The following is a 16,134-nucleotide window of genomic DNA, read 5'->3' as shown; positions in this document are numbered from 1 at the left end:
CTGCAAACTTATGTCTTAAGAAGACGCGACCGAGCCTCGGCGGAGGCACGGGCGCACGACGGCCGACAAGCCAAGCGCGACCTACTACTTGGTCGAGAAGGTGCAATACCTGTATCTGCACGTGGTGTGCGGGCGCGGCCTGGCGGCAGTGGCGGATCTAGAACAATTTCTTAGGGTGGGGCAACCATGCTAATCTTATGTATATATGAGCTAAAAAAAATTAATTTTTCTTTTTCTCTAACTGAAATATGTGCAAAGATGAAATGTTAGGGTGGGGCATGCCCCACCCTAACACCTACTGGCTACGCCACTGCCTGGCGGCCAGATCTTCGAGCGTGCCTGCGCCAGTAACGACCACCTCGGTCTGTCGGTCGCGTCTGGTTCGACCTCTCCAAGGTCACGGGTGCCAAAGCCGGTGAGTTGCACGGTGGACGGCGTGGACGAGCGTGTGCGAGTCCGCGACAAGGCCCCTACAGGCGCATACGCCCCCGGCGGTGACGGACGGGACAATGGTGTTGGTGACGGCCGGGGCATGCTAGACGTCGCCCACCTCCAGCAGGCTCCTCATCCTCCCGGTGAGCCGGAACTGGGGCAGGCCGAAGGCGTCTACCACTCGTCGGTTAATTTTTGGGGAAGATTATTTACACTGAGTGTTGACTAGGTAATTTTTGACCGGTGCCCCATTTGTCATGGACACTGGGTAGCTGGTCCTTTATGTATAGACGGTTTCTAGTATATTTGGGGTCTATTTGCAAAAACAAAGTGTGACAGTGGATCATGCAAGTTGCCACATCATCAAATACACCGCTTCAACATCACCGGTGACCGTCCATGACACACCCACTCGTACAGAATGACCGTAAAACTGTATTCTCTATGTACGATGGCCAAAATGATTTCGGTACTACTGATAGATTTTACTCAATAATCGTGGGTCGGAGTCCATGTCCATTAACAAATTAACCCGTAGGCCTTGATCGGGTCAGACGTTGGGTAATCAAGAAAGAGTAAAATTCATCGTAGGTAATCAAACTAAATGAGCAATCTCAAGTTGGTCACCGTACACAGAGAATACAGATGTACGGTCATCGAATTAGTGTTGCAGCGTCGGCGACGGTCACTGGGCCAGGCAGGGCATTGTATTTGCTGACGTGGATGGTGTCCGGACCCACTGGCAGTGTCTGCAGGTGTGCAATAGTTGCAAAAATCCCCCTGAAACATCTGCCTGTATGCTGGACGCCTCTGAAATTCGTTGTATTTATCCCGATCGTTCCGGACGCAGCTCGCACGTACTTCTCCACCTCTCTCCCGTGGGTTCCCGGCGGCAGCAAGTTGGAGAGGGGCGACAGGAGCGAGTACAGCCGTTGCTGCGCCGCGGCGATGGCTCCCCGTCGACGGCCGGAAGGCGACCCGGCTCCTGTGTACGGTAAGGGCCTCACCTCGAGCTTTCCGCCATACAAAAAATCCATGGATTTGATTCGGAGGTAGACATTTAGGTTTGAAGCGGTTTAGTTAGGATTTAGTTATGGCTCCGTCACGATTTCAGTACGGTTTGAGAAAGAGATTTTGGCGGGTTTCAGGCGGTTTTGCGAGGGATTTGTGCTTCGCGGTATGATGAGGGTTTAGGAAAGGAGTGATACGCTGACGCAACCATGAACATACGCTGAATAGCATAAGCTCCTTCAAACTGAATAGCATACGCTGACGCAACCATGAACATAGGCTGAATAGCATACGCTCCTTCCCGTGCTTAGCTCCTTCAAACTGAATAGCATACGCTGAGGCAACCATGAACATACGGTCTTCAGTCCAACGCCAAAATACTGAATCAGGCATATCATGAGTGAGGTGAAGAGGTAATGTGATCTCCAGGCCGCCGCCAATGTTCAGTTTGTGCAACTGTGGGAACAAATGGATCACGTTCAGTTTCACATATCAAAAGAACAAGCAGTATACTTGAATTACAATGCAAGAGACATGTTATTATTCTATAATGACTCTAGGTCACATTGTTGATAGGAGACAAAAAATGGACCGAGCAAAACATTAGAAATCCTATTCTCTTAAGGTTCACACTTCTGCTCTTGCCCAGATTTCAACTCGGCATTGTTGAGCCCTATACACCTTATTTTAGTGTATCACTGAAACTAAAGAGGTACCTCGTGGCAGAGCACATAACATATCATAATCAAATTAAATGGATTGAGGGACATCAACCATATAACTGACTTCAGTTTCATATATCAACGGAACAAGCTATGTAAAATCAAAAAAAAACTTATTTAACACCTGTTTGCATATCGATCCTACAAAATTTGGCCTCACATGTTTCTCGGATTTATCAGATAGTTTGTTATCCACTTATATTGGCATAATGCATCAGGTAAATTTACACCCAGGTTACATAAAAGACACCGAACAAAGTTGTTGTAATCTGAAACTTCTTACAAGAGCAAGTGCAACCTCTGAAACCATTTGACTGAAATTGTGGATGAAACATAAGGTTGGCCGAGGGATGGAATAACGTTGTCATGCTGGTAAAATGTTGTTTTTCTGAACCGAAACAGATTTATTGAAGAGTGTAATTCCTGTAGACGAACTGAATCTTACTGTTTACTTACTGAAAGTGCTCATTCAGTTAACTGAACCCCTATTATTGTTGTCACGTGCAGGATCATGTAGTATGTTTTTCACCATTGAGATCAACCATGGGGGATTTTTTGTGGGAAATGGTAACAACAGATCATATGTTGATGGCCATGTTATCTATTATGATAATGTCGATTCTCTCACTTGGTCTGAATTGATGCTTGAGAAGATAGTGGAAGAAATAGGGTATGAGATGGCCGGCAGAATGAAGGTACATTATTGTATTCCTATGCTCACAATTGCCAGGAATGGTTTGAGGGAAATCAGAGATGAGATGGACATAAAGTTCATGATAACTTTAGTTGATATTGGATAACATTTCTTCAGTCTATATTTGGATCATGATCAGACCTTCAGCCCATCTAAGCCTAGCAACAACACACAGCCAGAATTGCAATCTAGTAAAGATTCAGATTCAGTTGCCTCTACACCAATTCAAATTGTTTGTCCAAACATTGAAGAAGAGAATGAGGAGTGTGTAGCTGATAGAACAAGCCACGGCAAGAGGAAGAGAAGCAACAATGAAGAAGTGACAGAAGAAGCAAAAGTAGTGTCAGAAAATGATGATGATGAATCTGATTCAAATATGCTCACAGTGCTAATCTCTCATTTCAGGAACAAATTAACAGTGCTAGTAGGCAAACTGTGGTATCAGTAGGCATGTTTGTGTTCAGTAATTAAACCAAGAAGAAGCATGATGAAGAAAAGAAAGAAAAAAAGTAGCTACATCAGCAGTGTTGATGTTGATTTCCAGTGCATTGCCGTGTAAATTATGAGCTCTATTTTATTACTGTGCTGATATGTAGCCTCATTTTAATTTTCAGGTTGATGGGAGTCTTGCAAGGAACTGAAGGAGGGTGGCTGGCTGCAGAGGTGTCCACGGCGTGCATGAGCTTGCCCGAATCCTCATTCTCCTCTGTGTCAACCCCCGACGCAATCAGCCAATTCATCCAATGACAGCAGCCGCTCCTCCCTCGCTGCGCACCCTCCCGCCGCCCGTCTCCTCCAGCCCTGAGCCTCCTCCCCTGCGCCATCCCTGCGTCCATACCACCGCCCTAGCGTTGACCACGAGAGAGGCAGCGCAGCCCGGACCATGGCGCCGCGGTCTGCCTGTTTGCCGGCGCCCGCGTGCACCTATGCGCGCGGCTCCACCGAGATGGCCGGACTTCGTCGCAGCTTGGCCAATGCAGTTCTCCACGCCAGCGAGGTGTCTCCGGCCACCAGCACGCGTCGGCCGCCAAGTCGCGAGCTGCGGAAGGCCGTCGTCTTCCACGCGCTGCAAGGAGATTGAGGTCGTCTCCTCGGAGCAGGGGAACAGCGCTGTTCGGTGGTCTCCCTCAGGTCCACCATTCTGGCAGCACCTGCTTGCCGGACTCCACTGACGGTGATGCCCCCAACGGCCGGCGTCCTCGCAGGAGTCCGTGGACTAGAGACTTGGTGCAGGAGGCCTCCATGTCGTGGAGGATCAAAGGTTGATTTTTTCCCCCTTTATGTCAGCTTAAGGGTTCCATTAGAGTCCTCTGTAATTAGGATGCGCACCTGTTTAGCAACATTAGCCATGTTTAGCGTTCGGTAATTAAATTTTTATGATTAGCATTGAAACTTTCTGAAGTTTTATGTTTCTGCAAGTGTTGTTGATCTGGCCATAACATTCAGCACTATACCCTGCTTCATTTTTTTTATTTTGAAATGGGATAAACGCAACTACTCTTTGGTGATGCACATGTGGTTCTGGGACTCAACTTCCTGCCTATGATTAAAATCATATGCATGATCTTGTTCTGTTTATATTAATGCAATGCGATTTCAACTACTAACTAGCACATTCAGTGATAACTTGAATGATTTGGTGCAACCGTTAAGCGTTTTTGTGATAGTGATATTGCTGTTATTAATGGCAGGAGGGATCTCTTGATTAATACTCTGAACTTTTTTTTGACAGAAATGGCTGTTGGTGTTGCTTATTACCTGTGGCTATTAAGAATTCATACTTGTTCGATACTACCCTCAACATATACGCAAGTTCCTTTTTTTTTTCTGCCTTTTTCAGATTGGTCGACTACATCTTTCTTCGAGTTGCTGATGCTGCCTGTTATTGATTTTGTTTGACATCTTTAAGTCGAAGGAGTTTTATTGAAGCTGTGGGTTTCATTTTGTTGCTTTGGTACCCACCAATCAATCAGAGAAGGAGAGCTGTTGCTAGGATTCGATGAAACTGGAGGAATTTTTTGGGGTTAGGATTTGTGGCTGTAATATTCATGCTCCAGATGACATGAGTAGGAGAGTTTGTTGTAATACAATACAAGTGAAGCAAGTGAAGTAGTTGTCCTGGGATTTGCGTGGTATCTGTAATCTTGAGTTCTTGGATCAGACTTGTGTTTTCAGTCTATTAGATGTATCGTGGAGTTGTGTGACCCAGATGAGCACTAGTAGTATTTAATTGTCTCGTGGAGTTGTGAAAGTCGGCCAAATATTTGAACTGCTGAATTAAGCGTTGTTGGTTATTAGCTGGTTAATAATTAGATTAACTAGTACTATTACTAGCTGAATGAAGGTAGTATATGTTTTAAGAGAGTAGATTTATATGTATAGATTAGTGGGTCTTATTTATATGTTGAGAGAGTATTTTAGGTGGCGCGGCCAGAATTTAGGAGCGGTGGAATTTGCGTAGCGAGCCTGGAACGCGCTGGGATCGTTCTTTCCTTTTGATGAAGCGGAGCTTCCTTCTTTTTAACGGTGGCTCATTTGGTGGTAATTAATTCAGCTTCGTCGGTACCTAGGGAAATTCCAGGGACTTTTTTTTTTCTTCATCAACTATGATCGGTGCGAGTTAGTCACGCACGTACGGCCACGCGGGCGGTAAGCCGGTAACCGCGCGCGATCGGGTCACGCGATCACCGCCTCCTCGATAGAGATAGACACGGGGCGCGCGTTTGGGGGTCATCCTTAATTCCGTTCCAAGGAGGTTTGCCTTTGCCTGGCTGGCTCCAGCTACCGATCCACCGAGCCGCCAACAAACGCGCTTAATTCTTCCGTCCATTCCAGACACAAAACCAAAACTCGCGTCGTCGATGTACTACTGCAACTGTCACTACGCGCGCGGCAGCGTATGTCGTCAACCCCGACCTGGAGCGCTTCGACGCCCGGAATTAATGGACCATGACACGTTGATGACCCTCATCCTCGACGTGCAGGGTCTCTTGGGCCTGGCCTGTAAGACGGTGGCCGACCGGACGAGTCGTCGGAAGACGCCGGCGAAGCAGATCTCTTCCGCTCTCGCTCCACCCAGAGTGCCCATGGAATTGCACGCTGGCAACCGCGAGCGACTCGTCGCTGCGCTCCGTGCCCATCTCTCCGCCTCCACCCGCCCTCTCCGTGGCCTTGTCCTCCTCCAGGGCGGCGAGGAGCGGACTCGTGACTCTACCGATCACGTCGAGCTTTTCAGGCAGGAGAGCTACTTTGCCTATCTCTTCGGCGTGCGAGAGCCCGGCTTCTATGGCGCAGTCGACATCGCCTCCGGACAGTCCATCCTATTCGCTCCAAGGCTGCCACCTGCCTACGCTGTCTGGATGGGTGAAATAAAGCCATCGTCTTATTTCAAGGATATGTACAAGGTTGACAAGGTCTTCTATATTGATGAGCTTGCACAGGTCTTGCAAAATCAGTTCAGTGATGAGCATGGGAAGCCTCTTCTTTTCCTCTTACATGGAAAGAGCACCGACAGTGGAAACTACTCGAAACCTGCTAGCTTTGAAGGCATGGACAAGTACTTTGACACCGACTCGAGCACGCTTCATCCTATCATAACTGAATGCCGTGTTATAAAGTCTGACATGGAGCTTGCCGTCCTTCAGTACGCTAATGATGTTAGCTCGGAAGCACACATTGAGGTTATGAGACAAGCAAAACCAGGAATGAAGGAATTTCAATTAGAAAGCATCTTTCTTCATCACGCTTACATGTACGGAGCCTGCCGACATTGCTCCTACACTTGTATATGTGCTACCGGAGAGAACAGTTCTGTACTGCATTATGGGCATGCTGCAGCTCCAAATGACCGGACACTAGTGGACGGAGACATGGCTCTGATGGACATGGGAGCTGAATACCATTTCTATGGCTCCGACATCACATGTTCATACCCTATAAATGGGAGATTTAACAGACACCAGACGGTAGTATACAACGCTGTCCTTGAGGCTCATAATGCCGTTATATCACACATGCGCCCGGGAGTAAAATGGATTGATATGCACAAGCTTGCAGAGCAAAAAATATTGGAATCTTTAGAGAAAAAAAACATTATCCAAGGTGATATTGGCGATATGATGGCTCGAAGGCTGGGAGCTCTTTTCATGCCTCATGGTCTTGGGCACTTACTTGGAATTGACACCCATGATGTCGGAGGCTACCCTGAAGGCTCAGAGAGGCCAAAGGAGCCAGGACTAAGCGCCTTGCGAACCATTAGAGAACTTAAAGAAGGAATGGTTATTACTGTCGAGCCAGGCTGTTACTTCATCGATGCTTTGCTGGGGCCTGTTAGAGATGACCCAATTTCCTCAAAGTTCTTCAAGTGGGAAGTGATTGAAAATTATAAAAGGTTTGGTGGTGTTCGTATTGAGAGTAATTTGTATGTGACGGCCCAAGGATGCAAGAACATGACAAATTGCCCACGAGAGACCTGGGAAATCGAAGCGGTGATGGCCGGCGCGCATTGGCCTTTGCGTGCTAAGAACTAGAGATTATGTCGCTGTTTATGTGGGCTTTGGGTTTACCTTTTTTTCAGTTGAATTAGCGCTGTCCTTCCAGTATACTAGCCGTTCCATATACAATGTGGTTTGCATTCAGCTAGTTACAAGACGGTTCTCAAGTGCACTTACTTTACCATAATGCATGCACCGTGTATTTTACGACAACCAGATCACACATGGCAGTATTTTACAATGTACATTATTGTATGATATTAACGATATTGTACTGAGCATCTTTCAGCAATACATGTGAGGGTGGTGGTACGTGGACGCAAGATGGTTTTACAGCAAAGGGTTTTTGACAAAAAAAAAATGCAATAAGCTAAACTTAGGATTTAGGAGCCGAAATCATTACCGTACCGGGTTTACCGTACCAAAACGACAGGGTTCGCGTCCCCGATGAATAAGATTCGATCTAGAGATGTGCACCCTATTGTTTCTTTTTGCCAGCCTCCGACTCCGGTCCCCCGTTTCTTCTATACCGGAAACTTGGCAGTTTTTTTCGATAAAGAGCATATATTAATATCACGGAGATACCAATTATACCCAGCCTCTACAACAACATCATGCCCTAATGGCATAAAGGATGCACACAGCCAAAAAAAAGAGAAGAATTACAGAAAAGAAAAGTCCCGCTAAAGAGATCGATAAACTTGAAACAGCAACACTGACACCACCAAAACAACACCAGAAGATCAGCTTCTCCATAAGCGACGCCTCCAAGAAGGAAACAGTGCACAAACGCTGTCGTCGCCCGATCATAGATCTTAAGTTTTCACCCTGAAGAAAGTCTTCCCTCTCAAAACAATGTCTTCAATAAAAACATTGCCACACACAACCAATTAAGACCAGACCTTGGATTTTCACCCTGAAAGATAGAACTCTGAACTTCTCCTGTGCAGTCGCCCCCACATACAAGCCGCTGTTTGAAGTCACAAACCTCCAAGCCAATTCCATCTCACCACCACGATCTGACCACCATTGCTCTTCCACCGATCTTAGCTTTCATGACCTTCTCCGCCAGCACCATGGAAAGAAAACAAGCTCCATGATATTAACAGCCAGCAGAGCTTCGAAGCGCTCCCTCTGAAACCAAACGGTCAGATTAAAAACATGGGTGCGCCCGACCGAAAACGCCCAATCCAGCAATCTTCAGGCATTGGTCGCACAATGAATTTCGCCGGCAGGACCTTCCGGAACACGACAATCCAACCATCTCGGTGGGAAGAAGCTTCCGACGATCTTCACTTGGCGCGAGAGAAACCCTAGGACTGCCACCTTTATTAGGCAGAACGGCAGGCCCCCTCGCCGCCGCCCGCCAGTCGACCTCAACGGCGGAAGAGGAGGCCGCCACCGGCCACAAACCCGTCGACAAGTCATCCGCCGCCACCCCCAAAACCGAAGAAGGCCACCAACGTGAGCCATCGGAAGGAGGGGGCGCAGAGGACTCACCGGCAACAACCAGGCACGGCCACACCACCGAGGAAGTCGGATCCGCAGCCTTCGCGATCTCCCCGCCGCCGGCCACATCGCCGAACATCAACCGGCCACCGCAGCCCTTGCCAAGGTAGCCGGCGCGACGCGCCGCAGAAACAACCGCCCGAGGCCGCCGCCACGGATCCTACCCTGGATCCCACCACGCTGGCCACCGACCAGCCCCGCCGCCGGCCGATCGTCACCGGCACCGATCCAGCACCGCCTCCGCGCGCGCTGCGAGAGGGGGACCTTCCGCCGCCGAGGGCTTCACGAGCTTTGCCCGCACGCGTGCGCTTGCGGCGGCATGGAGGAGGGAGATCGGAGGAAGGGGAGGTAGAGGCGGCGACGCTAGGGTTCCGCCTGAGTCGCCCAACGCGGGGGGGGGACGCGGGGACGTCGAGGGCTTTTCATCTCGGAAACTTGGCAGCTATGGCTCAGACCAGATTATATTTCTAAAATGGGAAACATGTGGAGCACAAATCTTTACCAAAAACAGAAATAGCTGGCACACATGGGCCGGCCTGCTACAGTATTATTAATCCTAAGCCCGATGGTTGTACCTGCGCCAGACTGCAACCACGCCAACTTTACCGATTTCAACCCGTTCTTCCACGAAACAATTCACGAGCTTGACCGGAAAAAGCTAGAGCACGTTCCTCTGAAAAAAGATTTTGAGAAGGCAAAGGCGTACGGCAAGTTAAACTCGTCTTTTTTACAACAAGCACTACCAACTTACGTATGAAAGACTTTGATCCTAAATGGTGCAAGATTCAATACCCTGCACATACTGCAAATCACTTGCAATATCCAAGCATATATACATGACAATGACATAATTCAAATTTTCTCACTGGACGAAGGCAAGTGTACAATCTTCAAACAAGATAATTCTTCTCAGATCCTACTAGTAAGAGGGAAATCATGCGCCATCCATGAAGAGACTCTCACGTCATCCACTAAAGTCCTTGGCCATGAGGGAGACGACCTTTTTGACTGCCGGTCTGGCGTGTTGAAGTATCTGTTATGATACGGAAGTTCAGTTTAAACCCTGACGGAAGTTCAGATAGAGATAGATAGGAGTTCAGATATATTTGTGATGATCCGATCGTAAACTATAAGATCAGGATCATCCCTTCCTTTTCTCTGTTTGTTGTAACCTTCCGTGTACTTATCCTCTGCCGATGTTGGCATATAAATTAACACGCAACCGATGGAAGTCCCCATCGTTAAAACCAAAACCCTCTAGCGATCATATGGTATCAGAGCCGACTTCCTGAAACACATCTACAGCCTCGCCGCTTCACCACCGTCGCCATGACGAATCCCTTAGCCGGTCTAGCCGTGAGCGAGAAGCTGACCAGATCCAACTACCTTCTCTCGGCAGTCCACGAGTTCTTCCGCCGATCCGTGGAGCCCGTCTGACGAGCTTCCTCGACACCAAGACGGATGCTCCGCCGGAAACCATCACCGTCGAAAAAGACGGCAAGCCGCCCCAGGAGGCCAACCCAGCCTACGACGCATGGGTGGCGACGGATCAGCAGGTTCTATCGTTCCTGCTAAATACTCTCTCACCTGATATTCTCATCTCTGTTATTGGGATGGAAACAGCGGCAGATGTCTGGAGCGCGATCAAGTCCATGTTCGCCTCACGGTCCCGAACGCGCATCTCCAATCTGCGCGTCGCACCGGCCAAAACAAAAAGGAGAACATGACCACGGCCCAGTTCTTCACCAAGATGAAGGGCTTCGCTGATGAGCTCGCCGCAGCGGGCCGGCCAATTGATGAAGAAGAGCTCGTCGAGTATCTCCTCGCCGGCCTCGACGAATCCTACAACCCTCTCTTCGCCGCCATTGGGGTTAATGGAGCAGAAGATCTCACCGTGGGCGACCTGTACGCCCAGGTCTGCGCCTACGACAGCCGCATCGAGCTGCTTGGTGGTGACACCGGCGGAGGTTCCTCCGTCAACTCGGCGCAGCGCGGACGTGGCGGACCGCGTGGACGTGGCGGATGCAGAGGAGGCCGGGGCTACAGCAGCCGTGGCCATGGCCGTCGGCGCGCGCGGCGGCAATGGTGGCCGTCGTGGAGGAGGCGAGGAGCGGCCACAAGGACCGTGACCTTGTCACTCGCCAAATCCGTGGCAAGCCGGGCCATGAGGCTCGGAAGTGCTGGCACCGCTACTCCGAGGATGAAGAAGAAGAGGAGAAGGGCGCCAACGTTGCATCATACGGCGTGGACACCAACTGGTATGGTGACACGGGCGCCACCGACCACATCACCGGTGAGCTCAACAAGCTCACCATGAAGGAGAAATACACCGGCCGTGAGCAGATTCATGCGGCCAATGGACAAGGTATGAACATTAGTCATGTTGGTCATGCAATTGTTAAAACCCCCTCTAAATCCTTGCATCTAAAAAATGTTCTTCATGTTCCACATACCACCAAAAACCTTGTCTCAGTTCATCGCTTTACTAGAGATAATCAAGTGTTTATTGAATTTCACCCGTGGTATTTTTATGTCAAGGATCAGGCAACGAAGAAAATTCTTCTTAAAGGACGATGTGTGCGTGGCCTCTACCCGTTGATATCTTCACCATCCATCAAGAATAAACATGCCTTTAGCATCTCCAAGCCTTCAGCTGTCAGATGGCATAGTCGTTTAGGACATCCTTCCTTTCGCATTGTTCAACAAGTTCTTAGCAATTATGAACTTCCCCATTCAAATAAACCTAGCATTGAGTCGGTTTGTGACTCTTGCCAAAGAGCCAAAAGCCACCAACTCCCTTATGAGAGGTCTACTAGTGCATCTACATATCCCTTGCAACTTGTGTTCTCCGATGTATGGGGACCAGCACCTATGTCTGTAGGGAAATATGAGTACTATGTAAGCTTCATCGATGATTTTAGTAAATTTTCATGGATTTATCTTCTCAAGAAAAAATCCGATGTTTTCCAAGTGTTTCATAATTTTCGGCAACTTGTTGAACGCCAATTTGACGAAAAAATTCTAGCCATCCAATCCGATTGGGGTGGTGAATATGAGAAATTAAATTCCTTCTTTCGAAAGATAGGCATTGAGCATCATGTGTCATGTCCCCATGCACATCGGCAAAATGGCTCTGCCGAGAGAAAGCATCGCCACATTGTTGAAGTTGGCCTTGCTCTTCTTGCAGATGCATCCATGCCACTCAAATTTTGGGATGAAGCCTTCCTAACCGCCACACATCTCATTAACATGTTGCCTAGCAAGGTCATTAATCATGAAACACCCATGGAACGACTACTCCACAAAACACCAGATTATGCTTCTCTTCGTGTTTTTTGGTTGTGCATGCTGGCCTAATCTTCGTCCCTTCAATCAAAGAAAATTAGCCTTTCGTTCCAAACAATGTGTCTTCCTTGGCTATAGTCATATGCACAAAGGTGTTAAATGTCTCGACATTGCTTCTGGCCGTGTTTATATTTCACGCGATGTTGTCTTTGATGAAACAGTGTTTCCCTTTGCTAGCCTTCACTCCAATGCTGGTAGCCGCCTTCGTCAAGAAATTCTCCTTCTACCAGAATCTCTCCAAAACTGTAACATCCCAACCTTGTTTATCTAAATAAATGAGAGATCATGTGCATTTCATGCATTTAGTTTGCATTTGAGCAAAATTTGCATCTCCATTTTTTTGAGTTGTGCAAATTATTCTCTATTTCTTCCTCCTTCAAATCTTGCAAGTTTTATTAGGCAACATTGTCTTGTTGTTATTTCAATAAGCCCATGTGTGTTTATAAATTCTCTGTAAAATTTGAGTTCAAACAAAAATTCAAAACAGATTTGAAATTGGGTTTTGAAAAGAGAAAAAGAAAACCAGAAAAAGAAAAGAGAGAAACCCCTCTCTCTCTCCCTGGGCTCAGCCCACTCTCTCCTCTCTCTGGCCGCAGCCCAACTCGGCCCAACAGCAACCCACCACAGCCCAAACCATCCCCGAAATCTTTCCAGGGGGTTATCTGCAAAATGGTCGGGGTCATCCCCTTCATCCGTTCGAGCAAGCAGCTCGCTGGCAGCAGCTGCGAGCTCGGCCGCGCCAAGATCGCCGCCGCCGCCCCCTGGCGGCCATAAGTACCCCCTCCGCCGCCGCCCGAACCCTATCCCCCACTCTCCCCTTCCCCCACGCTCTCCCGCGCCCCCTAGAGCAAACCCTAGCCGGGCATCTGCGGGCCGGCCACCGTCGATTCCGGCGCCGGCGAGCTCCCCCGGCCGTCGCCGTCGACTCCATCGGCGTCAGGGTGAGATTCCGCACCTCCCTGTGCCCTCCGTTTCCCCTCTCTCGCCCTCTAGCCCGCCCGCGTCGAGCTACCTGCCCCGGCCTCCGCCTCTCCTCGACGCCGGCCGCGCTCCGGCGACCAATCCGAGGCGGCGCCGCCACCAAACGGCCCGCCGCGTCGAGCCGCCCCTTTCCCCCTGCGCGCGCGGCTCAATCGCGGCCGAATCGCCCGATTGAGCTCAGGCCGAGCTCCCCAGAGAGCTCATGGCCGGCATGACATCAGTATGACGTCATGCTGACGCCATATCTCTTTTTCTTATTTTCTTATATTATTTTCTGTATTTCTGTAAATAGAAAAATAATGACAGGTGGACCCCATCTGTCAGGATTTTATTAATTTAGGAAATATTTGGAAAATAATAAAATTATGACATGTGGGTCCAAATTGTTAAACTTTTATTATTTTTATAGAATTTTCAGAAATTGTTTTAAAATGAATTAAACTTGAGAAATTCATAAATAATTCATTTTAAATCAGAAAAATATAAATTTATATATCAAAATGATCAGAAAAACAAATCCTAGTTGTTTATCCATGTTTCATACATTTTTGAACCAATTAAATATGAGCCTTAGTAGAAACCCTAATTTGACCCCTCTCATATGTCGAGGTTCGAAGCCGAACCCCTTTAATTTCCATCGATGCACCTAGGGTTACCCAAACCCCTTTAATATGACATGTCATCATGTTGTATGTGCATTGCATTGTACCTTGTCTTGATTGTGCTCTTCCTTTCTGGTATTTGGTTCTTCTCGATAGGGACCGAACGCGAGCCTCAGATCAACGCCACCGAAGAGCAGCATCAGAACAACGAGGGACAAGGCAAGCCCTAACCTGGTTCATATATGGTTTCGAAATGCTTTTACTTCTGGTTATTACATATTGCATACGCTTCAAATATGTTTTATCGGCAGTTGTAGATATCCTATGTGTGCACAATCTATCCTTGTAGCCTAAAGTTCCTCATCCACCGCTCCCAGCAAAACTAGGTTGAGCTTGATCGCATCGCTAGAGCCTTATATATGATATGCTTAGCCATGCTTAGCTGTTGAAGTCTGATCCATCCGGTTGATGAATCAGAGCTACGAATGAACCTAGTTTGTCAGGATGACATGGTAATATCAGAGATGATGTTAATAAACATCGGCAAAGCAAGGAAGCTGAGATTCGGGTGACAGGGAGTCCTTGATGTAAAACCATTTCAGCCTCCACCCTTGCACGGACTCTCTCATTGGGAAATTGAAGTAATTGACCTCTGAACGGGCTACAAACCCCACTCCTCCGGTGACAAAGTATCCATTACTACTGTTGTATCTCTTCACATAGAAGATCTTTTTCCACAGACCGAAATGAGGTTCGATACCCAGAAACGTCTCGCAAAGGGTGATGAACACAGCAACGTGGAGGATTGAGTTGGGGGTAAGTTGCCATAGTTGAATTTCGTACGTCCGCAAGAGGTGGAGGAGGAATCCATGAGTAGGAAGCGAAAGGCCTCGGTACATGAAAGATAAGAACATCACGGTAAAGCCAGCAGGGGGTCAGGCCGAGAAATCGCACTCGGAAGGATCACGTTTCCCTCTTCGGAAGAAATCAATCCCAGGCTTCGGGATCTCTTCTCGTCACGCTTGGTGACGGTTGATGCCACCCAATCTCCGGGCTTGACCTTTGAACTCGACGGCGCTGGCGGCGCCGGAGCTGGGGGAGGAGCACTTGGAGCGCTCCCCTTCGGAAGAGAAGAAGAGGACTTGGCGGCGGCTCCTCCGCTGGTGGAACTGGCAGCGGCGGCAGGATTCTTCTTCTTCACCATTGTGAGATCTGATGAAGATTGGAAAAGCAGGTGGTGGCGGCGCAGCAACGGCAAAGGGAGGAAGAAGGAGAAGAATGAGAAGATGCTACGGAAAACGTGGAGAAGATTAGAGATTTCTCGCCCTTTGGAGATTTTGAGGAAAAGATAAGTGCTGTGTAAGCACGTGGCGCTTGAAGAAAGAGTGGAACCGGCGGCCCATTATTCCCACGTTGTGGGAAAATTGAGGAGATACCTCGATCGCCACGCGTGCAATGGTCAAGCCCTAAAAACTGCCCGCGCAGAGCTAGGGTAGGCCCGTCAGGTCACGTCCTGTCAATCAGCCCACAGCAATTACACGTCATCAGTGACGTCATAAAAAAAACTAGAAGCATTCGAAGGGAAAATGGAAAGTTATCGGATGAAGGACTTAAGTCTACGCATGGATTGTAAGCATCCGTACCTAGACTCGGGGGCTACTCCCATCGGGAGCGCTGACGCGCACCCGATAAAATGAAGACTCGACGGAATGAGCGAGTCGAAGGAAGAAGGTTTGAGTCTGCACTCGGTTGCAAGCGCTCGCACCCAGACACTCGGGGGCTACTACTCCCATCGGGAGCGCGTGATGCACACCTGATAGAAGTTTTTTGCACTCCAGGATCATGCCCGGGGACTTGATTTTGTGTAGGGTAACGTTGTTTTGCCATCGGCAGTTAACCAACAAAAGTTGGGCACGTTACTCATTATCCCTTGCATAAAGAAAATATGTCAAATGACCTATGAAGACCTGCGAAAAACTTCGACAGAAGAGAACATTCGAGTGGTACAACCTGAGTCTACGCACGGATTGCAAGATGAAGCAGATGAAGCAGATTCAAGATGAACAAGGACAATAAAGGAGAAGAACATCAGGAGGAGACGTATTTTAGTCTCTACCCGAACTATCTTCGGCTAGACACTCGGGGGCTACTGACGTGGGCACTACCCTTCGGGTAACCAACATTGCCCTATCCTGTATTGATTAATTGGAGGCCCATGAAGACATTTGAAGGCGAGATGGGCCACTAGGACGGTGCACCAGAAGGTTCCTTGACGGGCAAGACAAGGAAGCGGTCGAACAAGGAAAGATCGGATCTAAAACTGCTGTAAACCTAGTTGTACTCGG

The 16,134-nt window shown here is 48.5% G+C and overlaps 1 protein-coding gene across 1 annotated transcript; it reads left to right on the top strand.

Annotated features, from left to right (window-relative positions):
- The first annotated feature begins 5,897 nt into the window (after positions 1-5,897).
- Positions 5,898-12,980, top strand: LOC124664933 (xaa-Pro dipeptidase-like). The gene is made up of 5 exons (XM_047202345.1): positions 5,898-7,374; positions 10,794-10,924; positions 11,019-11,226; positions 12,384-12,451; positions 12,861-12,980. The coding sequence occupies exons 1-5, from the start codon at positions 5,946-5,948 to the stop codon at positions 12,978-12,980; spliced, it is 1,956 nt and encodes a 651-aa protein (XP_047058301.1). The 5' UTR covers positions 5,898-5,945.
- Positions 12,981-16,134: the final 3,154 nt, after the last annotated feature.

This window comes from Lolium rigidum, chromosome 6 (genome assembly GCF_022539505.1).
Source record: "Lolium rigidum isolate FL_2022 chromosome 6, APGP_CSIRO_Lrig_0.1, whole genome shotgun sequence".
NCBI lineage: Eukaryota > Viridiplantae > Streptophyta > Magnoliopsida > Poales > Poaceae > Lolium > Lolium rigidum.
Note: the sequence above shows the minus strand (reverse complement) of the source record. Positions and strands in the feature narration are given on the sequence as shown.

Coding starts and splice junctions, on each gene's coding strand:
- LOC124664933 (XM_047202345.1), top strand. CDS start 5,946: ATGGAATTGCACGCTGGCAACCGCGAGCGACTCGTCGCTGCGCTCCGT. Junction 11,227..12,383: donor TCATGCGGCCAATGGACAAG/GTATGAACATTA, acceptor TCCCTTTGCTAG/CCTTCACTCCAATGCTGGTA. Junction 12,452..12,860: donor ACCAGAATCTCTCCAAAACT/GTAACATCCCAA, acceptor AAATCTTTCCAG/GGGGTTATCTGCAAAATGGT.